The sequence below is a fragment of the Eublepharis macularius genome, chromosome 3, assembly GCF_028583425.1.
Source record: "Eublepharis macularius isolate TG4126 chromosome 3, MPM_Emac_v1.0, whole genome shotgun sequence".
Lineage (NCBI taxonomy): Eukaryota > Metazoa > Chordata > Lepidosauria > Squamata > Eublepharidae > Eublepharis > Eublepharis macularius.
The window spans coordinates 183,035,313-183,061,379 of record NC_072792.1 but is presented as its reverse complement, the minus strand read 5'-3'; the positions used below and the strand labels follow the sequence as shown (position 1 = coordinate 183,061,379).

General features: G+C 44.7%; 1 protein-coding gene across 1 annotated transcript in view; it reads right to left on the bottom strand.

Moving 5' to 3' along the window:
* CHRDL2 (chordin like 2) overlaps positions 1–9,170 on the bottom strand; it is a 38,058-nt gene extending 28,888 nt beyond the window's left edge. The window contains exon 1 of the mRNA XM_054973035.1: positions 8,880–9,170. Within this exon, the coding sequence (XP_054829010.1) occupies positions 8,880–8,955 (76 nt within the window). The 5' untranslated portion in view covers positions 8,956–9,170. The remainder of the gene's footprint in view (positions 1–8,879) is intronic.
* Positions 9,171–26,067: the final 16,897 nt, after the last annotated feature.

The window sequence follows — 26,067 nt, the reverse complement described above, 5'->3', positions numbered from 1 at the left end:
TAGAGTAGGATGTGGCTTCAGATCTCACCTCTGCTATAAAACTCCCTGCGTGACCTTAGTCTCTGAGACTAACCCACTTCACAGGGTTGTTGTGAGTATTAAAAAGAAGGAACTGCCCCAAGCTTCTCAGTAGAAGGGTGAGAGAGTTATATATCTGGGAATCTTCGTTGCTGCTTTGTATATACTCGCTGTCAATGCATAAAGAGGGTCTATGATAGCCCAGGCAAGCCTGATTTTGTCAGATCTGGGAAGCTAAGCAGGGTCAACCTTGGTAAGTAATTGGATGGGAGACCTCCATTGAAGACCAGGGTTGCAGAGGCAGGCAATGGCAAGCCACCTCTGATAGTGTCTTGCCATGAAAACCCCTCCAGGGGTTGCCATAAGTCAGCTATGACTTGATGGCATTCTCCACCACCATTTGGCAAATATCTTCCTTGCCTCTTTTAAGAACCTAAAGGAAAGAAAAAATCTGAGACATACAGAGAGAGAATGAGGAAGCGAGAAAAAGGAGAAAGATGGCTATGCACGATCAGTGTTTTAAAGTGGGGAGTAAGGAAGAAGACTATCAACCCTGAAAAAGGAGGCGATTATTTCCCATCCTGAGTTATCGTACAGCCACCAATCTCGTGGTATGAAACAGACTGCAACAGATAGATGCGTAATGTAAAACTAGTCAGGTGCTATTTAGTTTGGACATCCACGACTCTGCAAATTGGGGGGGGAACCATCTCTTTGTAGGCCTTTCTAAACAAATCTCTGGGTTTTTTAAAGTTTCATTGCATGATCAGTGTCTGAGTCCAAGCCACAAGTGGAAACCAGGCTCCAGGGATGACCCCCTTGGTGAAGACCAGCTTAACTGATGCTCTGAGTAGGTGCCGTGGCTACAGAATTTATGACACTCTGATTTGCACATTACTTTTTCTGAGGAGCACACCTGAGGTCTTTTAAGTTTACTTATACAAATGGGGCAAATACGTGTCAGAAATATGTATCACCTGAGCTTCCCTGAAGATTCCTGGTGCCAGAAGAAAGTAACAATGGCTGATTCCGCACATGTTGGATAATGCACTTTCAATGCACTTTATCAATCGTTTGAGGCGGATTTTTTGTTCCGCACACAAAAAAAATCCATTCCAAATGATCTATAAAGAGGATTGGAAGTGCATTATCCAACGTGTGCAGAATCACTCTGTTTGTGCAACAGACACACACAATCCAACCTGTTATCTAATTGTTTGAATGCATTTAGAATGTCCCCAGAATCCAATGGAACAATGTTTCCATTTCATTTTTCACTGGCTTCAGCAGAGTCTCCAGTGGCCCTCCAGCTCCTACTGATCTTCAGGTATAAAGGATGAATGTATTGATGTGGATTAGTGGTTAGGGCATCTGCTTGGCATACAGAAGGTCCAGGGTTCAATCCTCAGCATTTCCAGTTGAAAGAATCGGATAGTAGATGATATGAGTCCTTAGCCTGAGACCCTGGATAGTGGCTGTCAGTCAGAGCAGACGCTACTGGCCTTGACAGACTCCATAGGAGGCCAGTTCCAACTGGGTTTCAATGCATCTTACTGTACTTACTTTCTCCAAGAATCCCTGAGAATTGCAGATTTGCAAGGGTGTTGAGAACCTGGAGAGCCGCTGTAAGTCTGAGTAGACAATATTGATCTTGACAGATGGATGATCAATATAAAGAACAATATAAAGCAGTCATGTGTTCAATTATATGCTAAGGCTATGGAGTTTTGCGGATACCATGGACGGCCAAAAAGACAAATAAGTGGGTACTAGATCAAATCAGGCCTGAAAATGACAAAACTGAGGCTATCATACTTTGGTCACATTATGAGAAGGCAAGATTCTCTGGAAAAGTCAATAATGCTAGGAAAAGTAGAAGACCGTAGGAAAAGAGGAAGACCTAAAATGAGATGGCTTGACTTAATAAAAGAAGCCACGTCCTCCAGTTTGCAGGATCTGAGAAAGTCTGTTAATGATAGGATGTTTTGGAGGTCTTTCATTCACAGGGTCTCCATAGGTTAAAGGCGACTTGACAGCACATAAGACACACATGGAGGCCAACTTTCAAACCACCTCCTGTAACGGTGCCTTTGGTATATAGACACTGGCTGGCTGCAAGGTTTTTTTTCGTTATTTATGTTTTATTTCCATGCTAAGAAAAGCTTAACTTCTTAATTTCTCCAGAGCAAACATCTTGTTAGAGGCATAAGATTAAGCCTGGTTGGGTTTAGTCTGATAATCTGACGGCCCTTCTTCAGCTTAGCAGACACGCTCACAAACCTGTAATGCAACACCCAGGTTTCCTTTTTCAGAAAATCTGACACTTCAGCCAGGTTCAACACGTGGTCTAGACATGAGTCACTCCACCAAAGCTGCACCAGCCACCTGTCGAAAAGTCCCAGATTCTTCAATGATGGACTTATCGGGCAGAGGATGCCACGTGCCAGCGGAACAAGTTTACGCAGAACTTGCGCATTTGCATGTGTTCTAGCGACTGGCGGAGTCTGCATTTTTCTGGCTGCACAATGTGAACTGAAGAAGTGCCAAATCTGAATGCAATATCGTCTGCCAGTAAGTAAGTAGGACAAGAAGACGGGATAGTTCTCTGTTGCAATCAATGCTTAGTTTGTAATGAAATCGGTGCTGGGTCTCAGCTGAGGACTCTGAACTAGAAGATTCTCCGGGATTGTTCGTAGGATTTTGCCCCCTCCACACAAAGCTCACCTGTCGCCTCGTGCTGTGGCCCCACCTACTGGGTCTGATCTGAGTTCCTCAGGCACGGGTGCTTGGCTCAGACATGGCTGGTAATGGCAGAGGCCCTAGAGACAATACCCATCCTCTCCCATGGTGAGAGCAAACCAAGGCCCTGAAGTCCTGACGCAGGTTTCAAAAGGCCCTAGGGCAGTGGTAACGCATCAACTTTGTACATAGGAAGTCCCAGGTTCCAACCCCAGCATCTTCAAAATATTAGGTAGCAGGTTTTGGAAAAGACTTTTCTCTGTCTGAGAGGTACTGTCAGCCAGGGCAGGCAAAACTGGGCTCGACAGACCAATGGCCTCACTCTGGTTGCTACCATGCATCCTTGGAACTCTAGAACTCTCTCCCCAAACTTGCCTGTTACCTTCTGTTGCTGTCTTCCGCCAGTAGGTGAAGACTTTTTTTGTTTCATCTGGCATTCCCTCAGTCATCACACCTAATTATTTTTATGCATATTTTATTTTATGGCACGTGTATTTTAATTTGGTTTTAATTGTTTGAGTGATGCATTTTTGGTTTGGTTTTTAATGGTTTTTAAGATGTGTTTTATGATATGCTAGCAACAACGCCCATTGCAGAGGGAAAAACAACAAGCTCTAGAAAACATTTGGCTGCGCTCCACAACGGGCAGAATTGAGCCAAAAGGGGCTCAATTCGGGCTGAATCGGGTCACTGCAGAGCCTGGGAGCAGGGGGGGTGCAGAATGAGTGGTGGAGTTAGGGCTGCCAGACCCCCCGGTGGGGGTGGGAGATCCCCCGCCCCCACCCTCCCACCCCCACGCCTACTTACCTGGCCAGCGGGGGGGCGCACCTTCCATGCGCACCCTCCTGCGGTGCTGCGCACCCTCGTGCACAGCTGCTGCCAGGATGCCTGTTTTGGCCTGAATCGGGGCCACTGCAGAGCACAGGAGCGTTTCTGCGCTCCGCAGGGGCCCACAACGGGCCCGATCCGTGCCAAAACGGGCCCAATCCGCGCCCATTTTGGCGCATTTTGGCACAGTGACGTCATCATGCTTGGAGGAGTGCGCGCACGTGCGCTTCGCGCGCATACCCCCCCCCCCAGGTAAGAGCCAGGCCCCAATCTCCCGCTGGGAGATTGAGGGGGCCTGGCAACCCTAGGTGGAGTGCTTCTGCAGTCTGCAACCACCTGATCGGATGTGATTTAGGATGGATCGGGTGGCTGAGAGCTCAAGAGTGTGTGTGTGTGTGTGTGTGTGTGTGTGTGTGTGTGTATAGAAAGGGTGGAGGAGCGCACCTGTGCTCTGCAGATGCCCGATCCAGCCCCAATTCGGGCCGGATCAGGAAGCTGGAGGCCCGGGAGCACGGAGGGGGGACAGAAAGGGTGGTGGATCGCTCCTGTGCTCTGCAGCTGCCTAATCCGGCCCTAGTCCGGGCTGGATCGGGTGGCTGCAGGGTCAGGAGCACGGGGGTGGATGGGTCGAAATCGGCCTAGTATGGTATGCAGGAGCATGCTGTGCAACTAGGGAGCGCACCTGGGAGGTGCGTTCCCCTACCTTTCCCCATTGGCCAGGTAAGCGGGAGTAAGGTGGAGAGTGGGACCCAGGAGTGGCACTTTTCATCCCCATGGAGAGGCATGTGAGTGCCCCTGCGCAGGGATAAGAGGTGAGGTCACCAATATGGCTTGCCTTTTACAAAGTAGGATGTTTTTTAATCGGTTAGGAGCCTTGGTGGTCCTTGATGAGGGCAAAAGGGCAGGGTATCACTTCTGTAAATAGAGGGAAAAAACAGGCAAGCAAACTGGATAGCTGGTATAGCGAAGTGGTTAAGAAGCTGGGATGCAATACGACACTTTACTGGTTCAGTTCCCACTACCGCCATGAGCTCGACAGGTGGCCTTGAATAAACCATGACCAACTTCCCAAATGCATTGTGGGGGTAACAACACTGACTTAGTTCACCACTCTGAGTCGGCACTAATCTGTCCAGAAGAGAGGTATACAAATGAACTGTTATTATGTATATTTTATTGTATTGCGAGTGTATTTTAATTTGGTTTTAATTGTTCGATTGATGCATTTTGGGTTTGGTTTTAATGCTTTTTAAGATATGTTTAATGATTTTTAAAAATCTGTTAGCCACCTTGATGGCCCTTAATGTGGGTAGAAAGGCATGGTATAAATTTTATAATTAAAACAAACAAACTGGATGGCTGCTTTATCCTTCTGCTATGACTGTCAATCACAACTTACAGTGCAATCCTGAAAAGAATTATTCCAGTCTAAACCCATTGACTGGAGTAACTCTTCTCAGGATTGCACTGTAAATGTTCCTGTGTAGACAAGACAAACCAGTTTAAACAATTGTTATATTGCAGTGATGGAGCTGACGTGTGAATGGATGTGGCGGTGGAGAGTGCCCTCAAGCCATAGCTGACTTATGGCGACCCCTGTTGGGGATTTCATGGCAAGAGATTAACTGAGGTGGTTTGCCATTGCCTGCCTCTGCAACCCTGGCCTTCACTGGAGGTTTTCCATTGGATGTACTCTCTGTATAAGGCAACTTTACATAAAAATGGATAGAAAGTACTTATAAAAGGAAAAGGACTGTGGACTATAGGACATATTATATGTTTGCTGAATGGACTATTCTTCTCTTACTGCATTATCTACTAATGAAATACCATTTTCTGCATTGTACCTACATTCTGTATATCATGACTAATATTATATGCTTGTTTCAAATTTCTGTAATTCAAGTCTAGCACATTGCATATTAGATGTTTCATCCTATGATTTCATTGACTTACACTGTGTATTTCACCTCGAGTCTCAGTGAGAAAAGCAGACTATAATTAAAGAAACAAACAAGTATGGTACAAAGTAAGTTGCTGAAATCTAGTTTAGTGCACCAGAAAGAAATCACCAAATTTCCAAGTTGCATCAGAGAAAGGCACCCATTTCTACAGGTGTAGCTGAGAACTGGAGCTGATATTTACTGGTCCTGGACTGGAAGAGGACAAGATGCACTACCTGACTGAGAACTGAAAAAAATGAATTCCTGCCCTCAAGTCATAGCTGACTTATGGTGACCCCTGCTGGGGTTTTCATGGCAAGAGACTAACAGAGGTGGTTTGTCATTGCCTGTCTCTGCATCCTTGGTCTTCATTGGAGGTCTACCATCCAATTACTAACCAACCAAGGCCAACCCTGCTTAGCTTCTGAGATCTCCTAGGCTATCCAGGTCAGGCAAACAGAGAAATACTATGGTCTAAAACTTTAACAGTAAAGATGTATAGGACTGAAAAAGAACTAGAAACCATCAACACACACACAAAACAATACCATCTGCATAGTCACCCTGTAACTACCACAACCCAAATCACAACAGCTCACAAAATCTATATTGCACTATGATTTCCTGGAGGAGCAATGTGACTGCAACTCAAGCCAGACAAGAAACCACAGAAAGCCAGCAGTTCAGCAAGAATTCATGGCAAAAAATATTTCCTGATTAGAGATGGGAACGAACCGAAATATGAACTGAAGCTTGTCACGAACCGGGCCAGTTCGTGGTTCGTGAACCAACAGTTCTTGGGAGTTCATTTCTCACAAACCGTGATGAATTTTAGCCTGGTTCATTTAGTTCATATTTCGATTTGTCACTGCAGACATCCTGGCGCTGATCAATCAGTTTCCTAGGCAATGGGGAGGACGGGCTCTCTGCAGACCTTCTGCTGATCCAGAAGTGACATTTCAACAAACCAAATGAACCAGTTTGCAAACCGGGGCAAGTTCGTGAAAGTTCATGGTTCGTGGTTCATGAAACGCAATGAACCACGAACCACATAGTTTAGAATTTTCCTGGTTCATGCCCGTCTCTATTCCTGATCCATTCACTGAATGTTATTGAAAGCTAAGTCCTTATCTCATTCCACCTTTAAGGATGCACATCTAAACACATTCACAAGCCTTTAAGTCCCATTGAATTCATTGGGATTTACTTCTGGGTAAGCATCAGGCTGCACATCTGGTCGTTCCCAACTGCTCAATGGGAAGGGAAGAAGCCCCATAGGTGAGTGAAGGAAGCAAATCTTCCTAAATTGCAGCGAGTGGGAGTCTCCAAAGTAGGCATGTCAAACAATAACCAGAAGGGACTCCAGAACCAGAAGGGACTCCAGAACCAATACAGTTCTTTCTCTCCCAGTTGTTTTCTAGCAATCATTTTATTATATGTTTTGCCTTTCCTTGCCATAAATTGTGTGGCAAAAAATTCTGTCTCCCACTTAATCAGGATAACATTGATAACCAAGCCACCCAAGCGTGACAAAACTCTTCTGGGTTATTTTGCAGCGCCATCCGAAGTAGAGTTACAACATTCTAAGTCTGTTGAAATCAACTGGTTTGAGGGGAGGAACTCTGCTCAGGGTGCGCATTGTCATCTCTCTGGGTTCTGCAGCTGAGATGTTCATCTTGAATTTGGCCTTTGGTTCCAAGAGACGTGGGCTGGCTTTGGGCAGATCACCACGACTCCCTTTCGCACCCTGCCCCAAAGCGTAAAATTGAAAAATCTATGAAATTCTGCCCTCAAGTCATAGTTGACTTATGGCGCCCCCTGGTGGGGTTTTCATGGCAAGGGACTAACAGAGGCCATTGCCTGCCTCTGCAACCCTGGTCTTCATTGGAGGTCTCCCATCCAATTGCTAACCAAGGCCGACCCTGCTTAGCTTCTGAGATCTGACAAGAGCAGGCTCTCCTGGGCTATCCAGGATAAAATGGGAAGAATGTTGTTAGGAATTAAAGGTCCAACCCCTTTTTGGCATGCAGAAAACAAATCAGCCTCCGTGGTCATCTCAGCAGTGGCATATATATTCCAGACCAGCAGCAGCAAATACAGTTGCCAACTCTGTACTGGGAAATTCCTAGAGATTTGGGGGTGGATCCTGGGGAGAGTGGGGTTTCAGGAGAGGAAGGACCACAGCAGGATATAATGCCATAGAGATTACCCTTCAAAGCAACCGTTTTCTTCAAGGGGACTGATTGCTATGGTCTGGAGAGTGCTGTAATTCCAGATCTCCTGGCCCCACCTGGAGACTGGCATCCCTAGCTGCAGTTACACTCATCACCACCTGAGCCCACACTGCCGCCTAGGAGGTAGGGGCAATCTTAGCCAATGAGCGACATGAGCAGTTGCCCTGGCCCCTGTGCTGGGTGGAGGGCTGATCACCCATCGCCCCATGCCCAACAGAAGCGGGAAAGAAGAAAAAGAGTCAGCTCCCAGTACCATTTGCACTCATCCTGTCTGGGGTTTGGGCCACCGGTTCACAGCAATAGCCACTTGGGCCTGCCCCATCTGGGGCTTAGGGAGGTGGCTGCCAGCAATGACTTCTACCCTCCGCAGATGGAGTGAAGGCTGCCCTTGCTTGGTTCTGGCAGGGGGTGGGTGGGGCTGGTGGGAATGTCACTGATTCTGGGACTCCATGCTGGACTTTTGTCCAAGACCCCTAAGACCACTCCTGCCAAAAGGAGAAGCCAGTTGCCTCCAGTGCCTCTGGTGGCTGAGAGTGAGCTGTCCTCGCGGTCCTGGGGCATCCACTCTAGCCACATGGGTGGTTGGCTGGAAAACCAGCCCTGGGGAGATGAGGTTAAAGGAAAGAAAGCAATAGGACCAAGGTTATTCCTCCACCCCAAAACAGAAAGAGCTGAACAAAAGTCTGAATCCCAGTTCCTGACCCACAAATCCACAGTTATTAACGTTCTGCTGTTTATGACAGGACCGTCGCAATGGTGAGTAACAGACAGAAATGCATATTGCTCATTTACAGCACAACCCACCAAGATTGCCAGAGGCATCGCTGATGAATTGAATGGAAGAGCATTCATTTCAGCGAGTCTGGGATTGTTGGAAGAGACTTACAGAAGTGACTTGACAGAGCTCTTAAGAGGCATTCCTTGCTGTCTCCTCAATACAATATAAAGCCACTAGATAAGCATTTTCCAAGTTCTTGTTTCTGCTAAATGCAGTCAAATAATGCTATTTGCAATGCAGGGTAGACATGTAACATTCTCTGCTTTCCTCCTATCAATGGGCTACATCCTTTCCCTTCATACCCCATCACCTTTCAGTCATCCTGTTCTTGTTACTTACTGGCTGTTGCATCCGAAGTCAAGGAAAGAAGCAAGAATCCCAGGCCAAAAATAATCTCTCTCACTTCTGCAAACATGTTTCCATTCAAGGTGGGATAACAGGAGAGAGGAAGAGGTGGGGGAAAGGAATCCAAGCACTTTCTCTCCTAAGAATTCCCAAAGGGCAGAGAAAGCACTAAGCAGTGGCTACAGAATCAGCCTGTAGAGAGACACTTGGGAAAAGCAAAATTGATGCTCTATGGGTGCCTCAGCCAAAGCTGCCTCTTATGCCAAAGCTCTTCAAAGACGCCTCCTTCAGGGAAAACAAAGAAGTGGGTTGCAATTTTGGAACACCAGCCTTTTAAAATCTCTCCCCCACCCTTAAGTTTTTTTAAGCAAAGAAGCAGGAGGGGCTGAAGACTGAAACACTTTAACCCTTCCTTCCCTAGGAATTGCCTCTCTCTTTATCAACTTTATTATCTCTCTTCCTTCTTTTCTTTCATTTTGTTCCTTTCTCTCTTTCTTTTTCATTTTCCCTTCTTTTCTTCCACTTCCTTCCTTACCTTTTTTCTTCCTTCTTTTCTTCCACTTCCTTCCCTTCTCTCTCTCTCTCTTTCATCTCTTCTTTTTCTCTCGTCCTTCTTTTCTTCCAATTCATTCCTCGCTTGCTTTTTTCCTAAAAATAAATTGGTATCCATTAAACAAAACACCAGTATTAATTTAGAAAATTTATCAGCAACGTTACCCGCTCCCCCCCCCCCCCCGCAATATAGAATAGATTGAAATGCTTGCCAAAGACCGTCACAGCTTCAGAGTAATTTCAGAGTCCCTAGCCAATGCACCAACCTGGTCTCAGTGATGGATAAGAGAGCAGGGTGGGGGTACAGAAGCAGACCAACGGCATTGGAGAATGGCTGGATAAAAGATTGCAGGGGGGAAAGACCCAAAGCAGTCTTGATGTGACAATGCTTAGAATTGCATCAATGCATCTGTAAACTATTGTACAAAAAGAATCTTGTGCACATGTAACATGTAGACAAGCATGGTTGGTTGGCTAGCCAAGCCTGCTACACAACTGCTTGGCGCAGCACAGCGAGAAGGATACTTATGCAGCATAGGAGCTTGGGTGGCTATCACTGGTATGGCGAGAAGGATACTTATGCACCGCAGGAGCTTGGGTGGCTATCAGTGGTACGGCGAGAAGGATACTTATGCACCACAGGAGCTTGGGTGGCTATCAGTGGTATGGTGAGAAGGATACTTATGCATTGCAGGAGCTTGGGTAGCTATCAGTGGTACGGCAAGAAGGATACAGGGCTGTTTCCACACGGCTTACCTGCTTGTGTTATGTCCCAGCAGATCATGCAAAAAATGCGGAAGATCGCGTTTTTTCGTGCGAGATTTGCACGACGTCACGTTTTTTGAGCAATCTGCCAGGACATAACACAAGCAGGTAAGCTGTGTGGAAACGGCCCTGGTCACAGTTCAATCTAAATTCCTGAGAACAATCTTACAAGTGCCCCACGGTGTCCCAAATGCACTTATCAGAACTGAAACTGGTATGATTACAGTAGAGGCAGGGTTGTGGATTGCAGTAACCCTGTACTGGCTAAAGTTAGTTTTTTCCCCAAAGGGCTCACAAGTCTAATAACATTGGATCCCTTTGCGCCCCCGCCCCACATTGCTTAGGGCGCTGGATAAGAAGTTACTTCTACACGGTCTTTCCAAACAATATGGGTTATGAAAAAGCTAAGGATATAGTAAAACAGAGGATATTAGATATTGCAAGGCAACATGACATAAACAGAATAGAGAAATGGTGAGATCTTTTGGATTCCCCCAATAGGGTAACACCAGTGCCTTATCTCCTCAACCTACCAAATCAGGAGTACAGACGAATTTTTACACAAATGCGTCTGGATGTTTTTCCTCGGCTGTCCTCGAAGGGAAGTTTAAAAAAATCCCTTATGAATACAGGATTTGTCCCTGCTGTGAGGAAGGGATAGAATCATTAGAACACATTATATTTGATTGCAAGTTGTATAGCAATCATCGCAAATCTCTTCCTCTTTTTTCAACTTTGCCCCTTACCTGTAGCCAAAGAATATGCATTCTGAGGGGTTTCTTTTGAGATAAGACACCCTAAGATCACGCACCAGGTAGCCAAATTTGGCTGGATTGCCTCAAGGATCAGGAAATCCTTAGTGTCTAAGTGAATGATTTTATTGTATCACCGAGAATTTTAAAGTTTATACTATTGTATTATGAATGATTTTATCCATGTACTGCGAATGGTTTTATTGATGTTTTATTCCCTTCTGTGGTACCTTCTATTGGTGTCTTTTTTAATTGCTGGTCATTGACCGTGAAAAATAAACTATCTATCTATGCATCGCAGGAGCTTGGGTACCTATCAGTGGTACGGCGAGAAAGATACCTATCCACCGCAGGAGCTTGGGTAGCTATCAGAGGTATGGCAAGAAGGATACTTATGCACCGCAGGAGCTTGGGTAGCTATCAGTGGTATGGAGAGAAGGATACTTATGCACTGCAGGAGCTTGGGTGGCTATCACTGGTATGGCGAGAAGGATACTTATGCAGCACAGGAGCTTGGGTAGCTATCAGTGGTATGGCGAGAAGGATACTTATGCAGCACAGGAGCTTGGGTAGCTATCAGTGGTATGGCGAGAAGGATACTTATGCAGCACAGGAGCTTGGGTGGCTATCACTGGTATGGCGAGAAGGATATTTATGCACCACAGGAGCTTGGGTGGCTATCAGTGGCAAATAACAACAACAACAAGAAAGTTTATTAGCCAGAGGCCATCACATTCTTGAAATCAATTCAAAATTGCAAGACTGCACATCAATGAGACACACACCATTTTAAAATAAATATTTAAAATGTACATATTTCAACAAATTACAACCTTTAAAAATTTACTTATAAAATTGATCAGTCCTAAAAGCATAATTATTTGGCAACAATATAAACTTAAAATATCCAGGCAATCATTAAAATTGTAGCTTACTATAATGTACATAATATAAATACCTAAAATTCAAATTACCTTATATTATCAAATTATAACAATACTTATCTAGGATTCTGCACACTAAGCCAGGATTTCCTCCTATTAATGACCATCTTATGCACCATCTTATGCAGTGGTATGGAGAAAAGGATACTTATGCACTGCAGGAGCTTGGGTAGCTATCAGTCGTATGGAGAGAAGGATACTTATGCACCACAGGAGTTTGCGTAGCTATTAGTGGTATGGGATGTGATGGATGTTGCCTCCTAAGCCTATGCCACTAATCCGAGCTGTGCTTCAGTGGCATGGGAGAGACAATGGTTGGGGCCATGCTTGGACGGATGAACTCCTTTGAACTAGCCCTGGGTAAGGGGACAGATGTACATACCCCCATTCTGGAATTTACATTAGAAATTCTCCTTGTTCAACCAGAATATGGGAAGACTGGTAGACAGGGAACAGCATACCAGAAGGACCATCTACTCCCTTACAAATCTATGCAACTGCTGCAGTCATCTTTGGAGGCCTTGCTTTGGATGCCCCTAGCTTCTGAGATCAGGTAGGTCACAACCCAAGAAGGGTTTTCTCAGTCATGGCACCAAAACTCTGGAAACTTTGCCCCAGGGAAACTTGCCTGTCCCCTTATGTTGCCATCTTCTGCCAGGATGTGAAGAGGGGATTTTTGTTTGTTTATTTCATCCGGCATTCCCTCAATGAGCCCTTCTTCTGCCCCGTTCTTAATTGTTGTTTCTATATAGGTGTATTTCATTATATTGTATGCATATTTTAACATGGTTTTAATTGTTTTAATATTTTTTTTGTTTTGGTTTTAATGGTTTTGAAGATGTAGTTTTTATGATGTACAAATTTTTATTTGTTAGCTGCCTTGATGGTCCTGAGGACAGAAATGTGGGCTATAATCAAATGTGTGTTGTGTGCCGTCAGGTCACCTCCGACCTATGGAGACCCTATGAATGAAAGACCTCCAAAACGTCCTATCATTAACAGACTTGCTCAGATCTTGCAAACTGGGGGATGTGGCTTCTTTTATTGAGTCAAGCCATTTCATTTCACATCTTCCTCTTTTCCTACTGCCTTCTACTTTTCCTAGCATTATTGACTTTTCCAGAGAATCTTGTCTTCTCATAATGTGACCAAAGTACGATAGCCTCTGTTTTGTCATTTTAGCTTCGAGAGAGAATTCAGATTTGATTTGATTTAGTACCCACTTATCTGTCTTTGTAAATAAATAAATAAATAAAAATACAGACCTGTCAAAGCACAAAACTGGGAAAAATCTGCTGATGCCTAGAGTTACTTTTTGAAAAAAAGATCAGGATAGAACATGCATTGAGGATGGATCTTTCAATGGCTATGAGCCACAATAAATTAATGCAAGCTCCAATATTGGAACTAGCATACCAGTTGCTGGGACTAAATAACGGGGCATATCAGTTCAGTAGCATCCATCTGGTCAAAGCTAAAAAGAGGACATTGAACTCAATGGTCTGATCCAACAGGACTCTGCTTATGTCCAGCTGAGTCAATCTCAGAAGCCAGGCTTCTTGAGGGCACAACCATCCTCATGTAGGGTCAGTACTATGCACTGTATCTGGTTGCAATTCTCCAAGATCTTAGGCAGAGGTCTTTCACATCACCAAATACCCCATCCTTCTAGCTGGAAATGCCAGGAATTGAACCTGGAAACTTCTACTTGCAAAGCAGTTGCCCTGCCAACATATGTGCCTTCCTCGGAAGCTCAACTTCCTTAGGAGAGCATTGCCTCAATTTTAAATTGTAGGGCAAGCTAGTCTAGACTCCGATCTGCCACCCTAGGGCAGAGAGAGAAACTGTTACTCCTGGTGGGTGCCATTGCCTTAACCCCAATCAATAAAACTACCCTTAGCATAATGGCTCCAGCTCAGTAAATAGTATTGGGATGCTTGCAATAATTTTGATCACTAAAATATATAAAGACGCAGAGCAAGGAATAAGCAGGTGAGTTCTCCATGAAATAGTAAAACCATTTTCCAACGTGTACTATTTGAGACTTTTGCCCGCTCCAGGTTGGGAAATTCCTGGAGATTTGAGGGGTAGAGCCTGGAGAAGATGGGGTTTGGGGAGCAAGGGGGCTTCATCAAGCTATACTGCCATACATGGTTGTTGTGGGTTTTCCGGGCTGTATTGCCGTGGTCTTGGCATTGTAGTTCCTGACGTTTCGCCAGCAGCTGTGGCTGGCATCTTCAGAGGTGTAGCACCAAAAGACAGAGATCTCTCAGTGTCACCAAAAGATCTCTGTCTTTTGGTGCTACACCTCTGAAGATGCCAGCCACAGCTGCTGGCGAAACGTCAGGAACTACAATGCCAAGACCACAGCAATACAGCCCGGAAAACCCAGAACAACCATCGTTCTCCGGCCGTGAAAGCCTTCGACAATACTGCCATACAGTTCACCTTCCAAGACAGCCATTTTCTTCCAGAGAAGTAATCTCTGTGGCCTGGAGCTCAGTTGTAACTCCAAGAGGTCTCCAGCTCCCACCTGGCGGTTGATAACCCTACTGAAATCCCCCCCCCTAGATGTGGGGGAAGAAAAAGATTTCTACATACAGGCAACAAGCATATCTTAAAGAAGGACAGACTGGATAGAATCCTTCAGGATGGTTTTTGAATGTAAGACTATCGGGTCATACAGCCCAGCACCTGCAGTCTGTGGTGGTATAGCCCAGGCACAGGTTGACTGCTGAATGAAAACTTGGCCTCCCTTGGAAAAATATATGAAACATTATATTAATCTAAGCTAGGATTATAGTTAACTATAGGAGGGGTAGAATTTATAACTGATATTTAGAAGTGGGATTGATACACTAGAAAAAGTAATATAGCATACATATAGTAAGGGAAGAGGAAATTATTTAGAGTAATAAATGTTAGTAAGTTAGAATACTAACGTAGTTATCATTAAGTTTGAATTATGGTTAAGTATAAGATATGAGAAGTATGCTGTTAATTATGGGAAGAAGTATTAGTAAAATTAATTTGATAAGTATGTTATTAATTTTGCAAAGAAATATCAGTAAAACTAATATAGTATGTATAGATTATAGAGTAATTAGGGCTTAGAGTAAGGATTGTTATGTAGGGATGCTTGATTGTTTAATATAGGATATGTTAAGTAATAAAAGGGGTAGAGGGTTGGAAAGCTGATGGAAGTCAAGAAGGAGGGGCGGAAAGGGGGGGTTAGGTTAGATTTAATCAGATAGGGTTTAATTGAAATATTGTTTGAAATTATGCTCACCAATAAAAAAAATTTTTTTAAAAAGAAAAATATATGAAACCACCATATCCTGGGTGATCCATTAGCCAATTTAGCTCAATAATCTGGCTCTCTGAGGTCAGAGGCTGAACAACAATCCATTTAACAGGAAATGCCAAGAGGTGAACTCGTCTCCTGAATGCGGAAAAAGAAATAACTTCACAGGACACTCACTTTGCGTAAAGGGAACTCGTCAGCCTGACACCACACTCTGAAATATACCTGTGAAAAACCAGCATCCATAAAGGGGTGTCAGACGAATCTTCAACGAGGCTTGCATTCCTCCAGCGCAAGAATGGCAATGCAATATGGGGTAGCGTTGTCCATCCAGACTCTTCCCTCTTATCACAACCTTTCCGGCTGCTTCTGTAACATGGAGAATAAAATAGGCTGATGAATGGATGAATTTGCATTGAGGGTATTTAACACCACAAAGGCTGTCTGAGATACAAAATCAGTGCATGTGTTTCTTTTGTCACCTAATCTTGGCAAGTGAAATTAATGCATCACTATAAAAAGCTCTCATTGGTAACAATGGCAAACCCTTTGAACAGGTTAATGAGATTCTAACATATAATTTCCCAGCCAAGAAGGACTATCCTAAATTAATGATTGTTTGGAGTGAGTTTTGCCCTTTGAAGGATGATGTTACTTTAGCATCTGGAGCCATGCCTCATACATGGCTATTTTAACTGACCGGGCTGATTAGGCTTATTCACTTAGCTGGTGAAAGGCAAACTTGCTCTTCTTGTCCAATATGGGCCAAGGTGACTGTGATCTTGTAGCATTTAAGTGAGTATCTCCAACTCTTGTTCACTTAGCTGCTATTTAGAATGCTATGACATGTTTCTTTTGATGTGCTAGAAATTATTCTCCCTGAAGAAATCTTTATTATTTTTTAATATGTCCCTGAGTTGTTCAAAGCAGTAACTACCCACCAAGCCTTGCCTAAAGGGTTGGAACTTGCAGAGTCCATAAAATACAAGAGAGAGAAACACAACAGAAAAATGGAGCCCTGAGCTCTTTAGAGGAAGGGGTGGGGGGGACAAAAATGCACAGACAGATAGCATGGTCTCCCCCTTTGTACAGTGCATAAGCTATTTTTGGTTGTGTGAACAGAGCTCACATTCAGCCCAAACATATTCCCATCACTACCACCTCCTGGTTTTGTAATATTCTTTGTGTTTATCTCGTTAAGCAAAGGTCTGGCAAATTTCCATAAAGAAAGAGTCTCTCTACACAAGACATCTTACATGAGGATGTTCAAGTGAAAGATCCTACACTAGTTCTCCCATTGTTGATACACATGCACTGCTAGGGAGTCAGCGTACAACTGAATATAAGACCGCACAGAAAGTAAGACGCTTGAGCATCCCCGCATGTCTTGTGTAAAGAGACTCAAAGATGTGTTGTTTTGCTGTCAGACACACAATTTTGTATCTTAAGGCTTCCTGACAAGCTACCTTTCTGCACTGGGTTTTTTCTTAATTTGAATGGAGCAGCGTTCCACCATATGAGCCCCCCCCCCCAACTGTTGACTATGGGATGGAACGGGCCGGGGGAACAGGTTTATCACAATCCATAGTAGGCATACATCGGGATGGGGAATTGTCACCCTCTTTGCTGGCCTTACCCGTCCTGAAGAGCAATCAACTGAAATGAACTGGTTGAAGGGTCCTTCCTAACTATTAACACTCAACCATGAACCGTTTATCTCTGTGCAACAGAGACATCTGCTGGAGAACAAAATATTTGAAAGCGTGTGCTTCAGTGTGGATACCTGCTTCCCAGATTTACTGCACAAGTACAATTAAATCCTCAATAGGGAAATCAGATGTTATTCTATCTATCTATCTATCTATCTATCTATCTATCTATCTATCTATCTATCTATCTATCTATCTATCTATCATCTATCTATCATCTATCTATCTATCTATCTATCTATCATCTATCTATCTATCTATCTATCTATCAATCTATCTATCTATCTATCTATCTATCTATCTATCTATCTATCTATCTATCTATCTATCTATCATCTATCTATCTATCTATCTATCTATCTATCTATCTATCTATCTATCTATCTATCTATCTATCTATCTATCTATCTATCTATCTATCTATCTATCTATCTATCATCTATCTATCTATCTATCTATCTATCTATCTATCTATCTATCTATCTATCTATCTATCTATCTATCTATCTATCTATCTCATTGTGTATTTTTTATTTTTCATAACTACAAAACACTACACAGCACTACACAAGACTATCACAAGGAAAGGGAAGAGGGAAGGGACAAAGGGGGGTGAAAAAAGAAAAAAAGAAAAAGGGGGGGGAATGAACTACAAACACTAAACACTACAATGGTTGTTGGGGGTTTTCCGGGCTGTATTGCCGTGGTCTTGGCATTGTAGTTCCTGACGTTTCGCCAGCAGCTGTGGCTGGCATCTTCAGAGGTGTAGCACCAAAAGACAGAGATCTCTCAGTGTCACAGTGTGGAAAAGATGTAGGTCATTTGTATCTACTCAGGAGGGGTGGGGTTGAGCTGAGTCATCCTGTAAGAGTTTCCCAGGGTGTGGAATGCTAATGGCGGGAGGCTTCACTGAATCCTGAGGAGGTTCTTTTGCATATGGATTGGTGCTTGATGTGCTAATCTTCTCTGCAGGGCTATTGTCGGGTGTGGAGTGTTTTGTTGGCCTGGTGTTTTTCAGAACTGGAGCCCATGCTCTGTTCATTCTTAAGGTTTCTTCTTTCCTGTTGAAGTTTTGCTTATGCTTGTGAATTTCAATGGCTTCCCTGTGCAGTCTGACAAAGTAGTTGGAAGTGTTGTCCAGTATTTTGGTGTCCTGGAATAAGATACTGTGCCCTGTTTGAGTTAGGCTATGTTCAGCCACTGCTGATTTTTCAGGCTGTCCAAGTCTGCAGTGTCTTTAATGTTCTTTTATTCTTGTCTGGATGCTACGCTTTGTGGTCCCGATGTAAACTTGTCCACAGCTGCAGGGTATACGGTATACTCCTGCAGAGGTGAGGGGGTCTCTGCTGTCTTTTGCTGATCGTAGCATCTGTTGTATTTTTCGGGTGGGTCTGAATACTGCTTGAAGGTTATGCTTTTTCATAAGCTTTCCCATCTGATCAGTAATTCCTTTGATATATGGCAAAAACACTTTTCCTGTAGGTGACTGTTTTTCCTTGGTTGTTTGATTCATCCTGGGTTTGATTGCTCTTCGGATTTCATTTCTGGAGTAGCCATTTGCCTGAAGTGCGTGGTTTAGATGATTAATTTCCTCATTGAGAAAGCGCGGCTCACAAATCCGTCTTGCACGATCCACGATCCATGTGAGCCGCGCTTTCTCAATGAGGAAATTAATCATCTAAACCACGCACTTCAGGCAAATGGCTACTCCAGAAATGAAATCCGAAGAGCAATCAAACCCAGGATGAATCAAACAACCAAGGAAAAACAGTCACCTACAGGAAAAGTGTTTTTGCCATATATCAAAGGAATTACTGATCAGATGGGAAAGCTTATGGAAAAGCATAACCTTCAAGCAGTATTCAGACCCACCCGAAAAATACAACAGATGCTACGATCAGCAAAAGACAGCAGAGACCCCCTCACCTCTGCAGGAGTATACCGTATACCCTGCAGCTGTGGACAAGTTTACATCGGGACCACAAAGCGTAGCATCCAGACAAGAATAAAAGAACATGAAAGACACTGCAGACTTGGACAGCCTGAAAAATCAGCAGTGGCTGAACATAGCCTAACTCAAACAGGGCACAGTATCTTATTCCAGGACACCAAAATACTGGACAACACTTCCAACTACTTTGTCAGACTGCACAGGGAAGCCATTGAAATTCACAAGCATAAGCAAAACTTCAACAGGAAAGAAGAAACCTTAAGAATGAACAGAGCATGGGCTCCAGTTCTGAAAAACACCAGGCCAACAAAACACTCCACACCCGACAATAGCCCTGCAGAGAAGATTAGCACATCAAGCACCAATCCATATGCAAAAGAACCTCCTCAGGATTCAGTGAAGCCTCCCGCCATTAGCATTCCACACCCTGGGAAACTCTTACAGAATGACTCAGCTCAACCCCACCCCTCCTGAGTAGATACAAATGACCTACATCTTTTCCACACTGTGACACTGAGAGATCTCTGTCTTTTGGTGCTACACCTCTGAAGATGCCAGCCACAGCTGCTGGCGAAACGTCAGGAACTACAATGCCAAGACCACGGCAATACAGCCCGGAAAACCCCCAACAACCATCGTTCTCCGGCCGTGAAAGCCTTCGACAATACACTAAACACTACACTTCAATGTTTCCCTTCATACTGTCATAATACAAAAATAGCTCCATAGGATAATGATGGAGTGGTTAATCATACAGAGAATAAACATTTCAAATTCTGATTAAACTTTCCTCCCCCTTCTAGGTCCCGGACGCAGTTCTCTCTTTGCAACCGCTGTTGCGGTGCTCTCCTCCTCCCCCCCCTCCGGCTCCTCCTTTTCTTCGTTCTCGGTGCAGCAGAGTTCTGGGTTTTTATTCTCAAAATCCTTTAGTTGATCTTCTGATAATATCTTATAGGCCTGATCTTTATATCTGAACCATATTCCTTCCGGGAATAACCATTTGTACTTTATTCCATGGTCCCTCAGAAGAGCTGCAAACTTTTTATATTTAAAATGCCGTTTCCGGACTAGAAATGGAACGTCCTTCAAAATCTTGACTTTCAAACCCATAAAGTCCAAATCCGCATTGTATGAGTTATATAGGATGGTGTCCCGAATCTTTTTAAATGAAAAGTCAATAATGATCTCACGAGGCAACTGTCGCTTTGTTGCATATTTTGAAGAAGCCCGATGGACCTCCAAAATGGCGCTTTTAACCTCTTCTTTAGTCGTCCTCGCGGGTATCGCCAATAGTTCCGAGACCACCTCCCACAGATCCTCTTTTTCCTCCTCTTTCACGTTTTGGAGACGCAAAATTGTCTGCGTTCGTTCCATCTGTAGCCCGATCAGCTGGTTCTCAACCAGCTTCAGCTCCTTTTTTGTAGCCTTCACAAGTGACGCACTTTCCAGAGCAGACTTCTCTGCCCCCCCCCGCTGCTGCCTTAATGGTTTTCACTTCGCTTTCAATTAAGCCCACCCTTTGATCAGTTTCGTTCAGCTTGTCAACAAAGGGTTTTATGGCTTCCACCACCGCCCTGCGCACCAACTCTTCGAGCGACTCCCCCTTCAAGGTAGCCGAGATTGACTTACCGAGAGCAGGACTTTGCTTCTTTGCTGCCATTTTGGGGGGGGGGGCGCCAACAAAATTCTGGAACTCAGCGAAGGGGAAGAACGAGTCTTCTTCAGATCAACCTCTCCTTCACAAACGCTTGTAGAACAGAAGGGATTCGCTTGTTTATGGGCTTCCGCCTGTTTCTTTTATTTGCCGTTTCTCGTTGCCCGGCGGCACTCGAGGCGCCGCGCACGTCTGCCGGCCTCCATAGGGACAAACAGGCAATTCCCCCCCCCGCATTGATTTCGGGGAGTTCTTCCCGCCGCGTCCCGGACCCTGGCTCCCTCCCTGGGAATCCTGGGGGCTAATCCTTGCGGATCAGCCGCCCGGTCAGGGTGCCCGGTCGTTTCCTCCCGGACCAGCCGAGAGGAGCGTCTGGCATGGCTGAGAAAACGAAACCGAATCTATCTATCTATCTCATTTGTTCGTTCATTCACTCATTCATTCGTTCATAGTCTGCCTTTCTCATTGAGACTCAAGGCAGATTACATAGTGTGAGATTAATATCAACGACATTTCAATCAACAATGCCATAGCATAAATAAATCAAAATTTACACAGACATAAGATTAACAACAATCCAATACAGTTGGGAAAAAAAAGATTAACAACAATCCAATACAGTTGAAAAAATGCTGAAACAGAGCACAAGCAATTCTAGGAATGACACTAGACAACATAGAACTACCCAATAGGATCATACTTGAAGCACAGGTAGCACATAGGAGCATATACTTAAAGCCACAGATAGAATTTAAGGCAACATAGTGGTGAAATCTATGGTGTCTATCTCTTTCATGAAACATCTCTTTGAGACTACCTCCCTTCAATACGGCCCTCCTATCTGAGTAAAAAAAGCCTTTTTGAATAATTCAGTTTTGCATTAAGGTGATAAAACTTCCATCTTTGGTAGTCAGCTTTTCAGAGGGCAACCAGCATGAGGCAGGTGGTGCTAGAGTAGATTGTCCTGAAACACCAGCCTCTCTTTGCATTTTGAACAAGCAAGCATGGCCCAGATGCAGCTTGTGTTCGTGTCGGTGGGGGGTGGGGGGGTGGGGGTGGGGGGAGGATCATCCAGATTTCAAATGATCTGGGAGAAGCCAATTCGAACCCCTACTCTGCTACGGAAGGTTGTGGCTGGATGACCTGGGGCCTGTGACACTCTTCCACCGATCTTAGAGGATTATTTTTGAGAGAATCAGGTGAAGGAGAAGCGAACCATGTTGTAACCTGCTTTGGATGCCCAGGATAACAATCAGTAATCAATCTGTTCTTGCCCTTCTTTCTACAGGCTGTGAGGATGGAAGCCTTCCTGATAAGGTTGTCAACCTCCAAGCGGGGCCTGGAGATCTCCCAGAACTGATCTCCAGATCGCAGAGAGGAAATGGCAGTTTTAGAAGGTGGCTCTATGGCATCACATCACCTCTGAGCTCCCCCACCTCCAAATTCTGCCCTCCCCAGGCACCACCCCCAAATCTCCAAGAACTTTCCAAACTGCAATTGGCAAGCCTACTTCCTGACAATATTCAGAAGGCTGTTCCATAACTTTGGGGAGGCATCTGGATCGAGGCGGGTCAGCGCTGCTTGTGTTACTTGATCTCACAGCAGCGTTTGACACGGTTGACTATGATTTGTTGGCCAGCCGCCTTGCCGACGTGGGGATTAGGGGGACAGCCTTACAGTGGCTGGTCTCCTTTCTCCAGGGTCGGGGACAGAGGGTGGCGCTTGGGGGAGATCTATCGCCCCGTCACCCCTTGGTGTGCCGGGTTCCCCAAGGGGCGATACTCTCCCCGATGTTATTTAACATCTACATGCGCCCCCTCACCCAGTTGGTGCGGAGGTTTGGGCTGGGCTGTCATCAATATGCGGATGACACCCAGCTTTTTCTGTTGATGGCCGGCCGGCCCCAGACAATCTGGCCAGAGCTTTGGAGGCTGTGACGGCATGGTTGAAACAGAGCAGGCTGAAATTGAACCCAGTGAAGACGGAGGTCCTGCAGCTGGGATGGGGGCTGCCAGATGTTGGGATCCAGCTCCCTGCCCTGGATGGGACACCAAGTAAAGAGTCTGGTGTGCTCCTGGATGCCTCCCTATCGATGGAGGCCCAGGTCACGGCGGTTGCCAAGTCTGCATTTTTTCCATCTTCGTCAGATCAGGCAACTTGCCCCCTACCTGACGCCCCAGGACCTGGCTACAGTGATCCATGCAACGGTCACCTCCAGGCTAGATTACTGTAACTCACTCTACGCTGGGCTACCCCTGGGGCTGATCCGGAAACTACAACTGGTCCAGAATGCGGCGGCGCGGGTCCTGACTGGTATACCTTACCAGTCACACATCACACCTGTCCTACGCCGGCTGCACTGGCTTCCGGTTGAATTCCAAATCAGGTTCAAAGTGTTGGTTCTTACCTTTAAAGCCCTGAGTGGGTTGGGACCGGCATATCTTTGGGACCGCCTCTCCCTGTACGTTCCCCGGAGATTGCTCCGATCAGCGAATAAATATTTACTTGTGGTCCCCAGCCCTAAGGAAGCCCGCCTCGCTTCAACCAGGGCCAGGGCCTTTTCAGTCCTGGCCCCAGCCTGGTGGAATGCTCTGTCAATGGAAACCCGGGCCCAGCAGAACATATTATCGTTCCGCTGGGCCTGTAAGACAGAGCTGTTCCGCCAGGTGTTCGGTGATTGAAGGGGGCTGTGCCATGTCGGCCTCCCACCTTTGGGGTGGGGGAGGGTTCTCCCCACCACTGCACTTTGTTAATTTGTTTTATTGTTTGTATATTGATTTTAGTTCTTGTTTTTATCGATTTTAACTGTTCACCGCCCAGAGCCCCTGGGGATGGGCGGTATATAAATTGAAATATAAATATAAATAAAATAAAATGTAGGGTAGTTAGAGAGTTCCTGGAATTACAATTGATCTCCAGGCAACAGAAACCAGTTCTCCTGGAGAAAATGGCTGCTCTGAAGGGTGAATTCTATGGCCTTAAATCCCACTGAGGCCCCTCCCCTCCCAAACCCTACCCACTCCAAGCCCCACCACCCAAATCTCCAGGAATTTCCCAACCTGGACCTGGCAACCCTATGGAGAGGTCAAATTCAAAATATAGGCAGGAGAAGTTCTCAGGAGTCTAGAGAAAGGGTTGGACAAAATATATTCCTGGGGTGATTGGAGCTGCTGGATAAGTTCATACCAGGAGAGATGGTCTTTTGGGTAGGTGGGACCTAGGTCATTAAAGGCAAAAACCAGCACCTTGAATTTAACCTGGAGATCTTCCATGCCAATGCAAGAATTTCAAGCCTGGAGAAGTAGATACAAGCAGTTAGTATCCCAGATAATGAGATTTCACATTTCATATCAGTGAAAGATTGCAGGGTGTGTTCAAGGGCAGCCCCAAGAACATCATGCTACAGTAGTCTAGTCTGGAGGTGACATATTGCAAGATCTGGGCTTTATCCTAGTCACTGACAGTATGGGGAGGGTGGCTTTGCATAATCTCTTGAGAATGCAGCACTGCTGGCCAGGTGACATCCAAGCTGCTGGCAATGCCTGCAGTAGTAGTGCACAAGGAGGACTTGTTCAAGGGACTAAATACCTTAAATTGGCCCTGCAGCTTGCCACTGGTTTCTTAAAAGAACATTATCTCTATTTTACCGCACACAAAAGCAGTGATGCAATTAAAATAAATTAACAGTGCAATCCTAGGCAGAGTTACTCCAGTCTAAGCCCATTGATTGTAAGCGAACTCCTCTGAGGTCCCTCCTATGTGTAGTGATGTTCCATGTAGACCTAAGATTGACTCTATCCAAGAAGCCTCATCTTGCCAGCTTCACCTTTAGGAAAATGGTGGTGGCAGCTCTTTTTCAAAGGGCATTTGACTTTCTTAGGTGTCTGGAGCTGATGATAATAGGACTTAAACTGGGTAGCTTAATAGGACTTAAGCAGAATAATAGGACTTACTCCTCCTCAGCCAAAATCTCAGCAGCTTACATTCAGCCTGTTCTTGTTTCTCTGCCTAACTGTGGGGGAAAAGTAGTTACCATATTCATGTATAGCAACAGGAACTCTTTGCAGGAAAGATGGTATATAAATATGATAATGTGCAGGGTATTTTGCAATGTGTGCACTCAAAGCAATTGGGAGAAACAAAGCACCTGGAGTTGATGGAATATCAATAGAGCTATTTCAAGCTACAGAAACTGAGTCCATCAAAATCTTAACAAGAATCTGTCAACAAATATGGAAAACGAAACAATGGCCCGCAGCCCAGAGATGCTCAGTTTACATTACAATTCCAAAAAAGAAGGATGCCAAAGAGTGTGGTAACTATCAGACCATCATGTTAATTTCCCACACAAGCAAAGCATGCTCAAAATTCTACAGCAAAGACTGTTAAAATATATGGAGCAAGACATGGCAGATGTTGAAGCTGGTTTCAGAAAAGGAAGAGGCAGTAGAGAACACTAGCAATTTATGGTGGATAATTAAACGAACCAGGAAATTTTAGAAGAAAATCAGCCTATGTTTTATAGATTACAGCAAAGCTTTTGACTGTGATGATCATGAAAAGCTATAGATGGTGTTAAATGGGGATGCCACAATATCTGATTGAAAAGATCCTTAAAGATAAGGATGTGTGTCTGGGGACCAAGATCAACATAATCCAAACTATGGTATTCCCCATTATTACGTATGGACGTGAAAGCTGGACAATGAAGAAAGCTGACAGGGAGAAAATTGATTCATTTGAAATGTGGTGCTGGAGGAGACTTTTGCAGATACCATGAACAGCCAAAAAGACAAATAAGTGGGTACTAGATCAATCAAGCCTGAATTCTCCCAAAAATGACAAAACTGAGGCTGTTGTTCTTTGGTCACATCATGAGAACACAAGACTATCCGGAAAAGACAATAATGCTGTGAAAAGTTGAAGGCAGTAGGAAAAGGGGAAGACCTAAACTGAGATAGCTTGACTCAATAAAAGAAACCACGTCCTCCAGTTTGCAAGATTTGAGCAAGTCTGTTAATGATAGGACATTTTGGAGTCTTTCATTCATAGGGTCGCCATAGGTTGGGGACGACTTGAGGGCATATCTCTGTCTCTCTCATTTATACATAGGGTTGCCAGCTCCATGTTGGGAAATTCCTGGAGATCTAGGGAGGTGAAACCTGGAGAAACCTGGAGAAAGTGGGGTTTGGGGATGAAAAGGACCTTGACATGGCATAATTCCAGAGTCCACCCGCAAAGTAACCATTTTCGCCAGGTGAACTGATCTCTGTGGCCTGGAGACCAGTTGTAATTCCAGGAGATCTTCAGCCGCTACCTGGAGGTTGGCAACCCTATGTAATCACCAACATTTTGGCATCAGTATTTTGTAGGGCTGTCTTCTTTACAATTGTAACCTACTTCAAGAGTACATTTGGAAAAGGCTAGGGAAGATAGATTTTACTTACAATCATCTATCTATCTATCTATCTATCTATCTATCTATCTATCTATCTATCTATCTATCTATCTATCTATCTATCTATCTATCTATCTAATACACCCATATTTG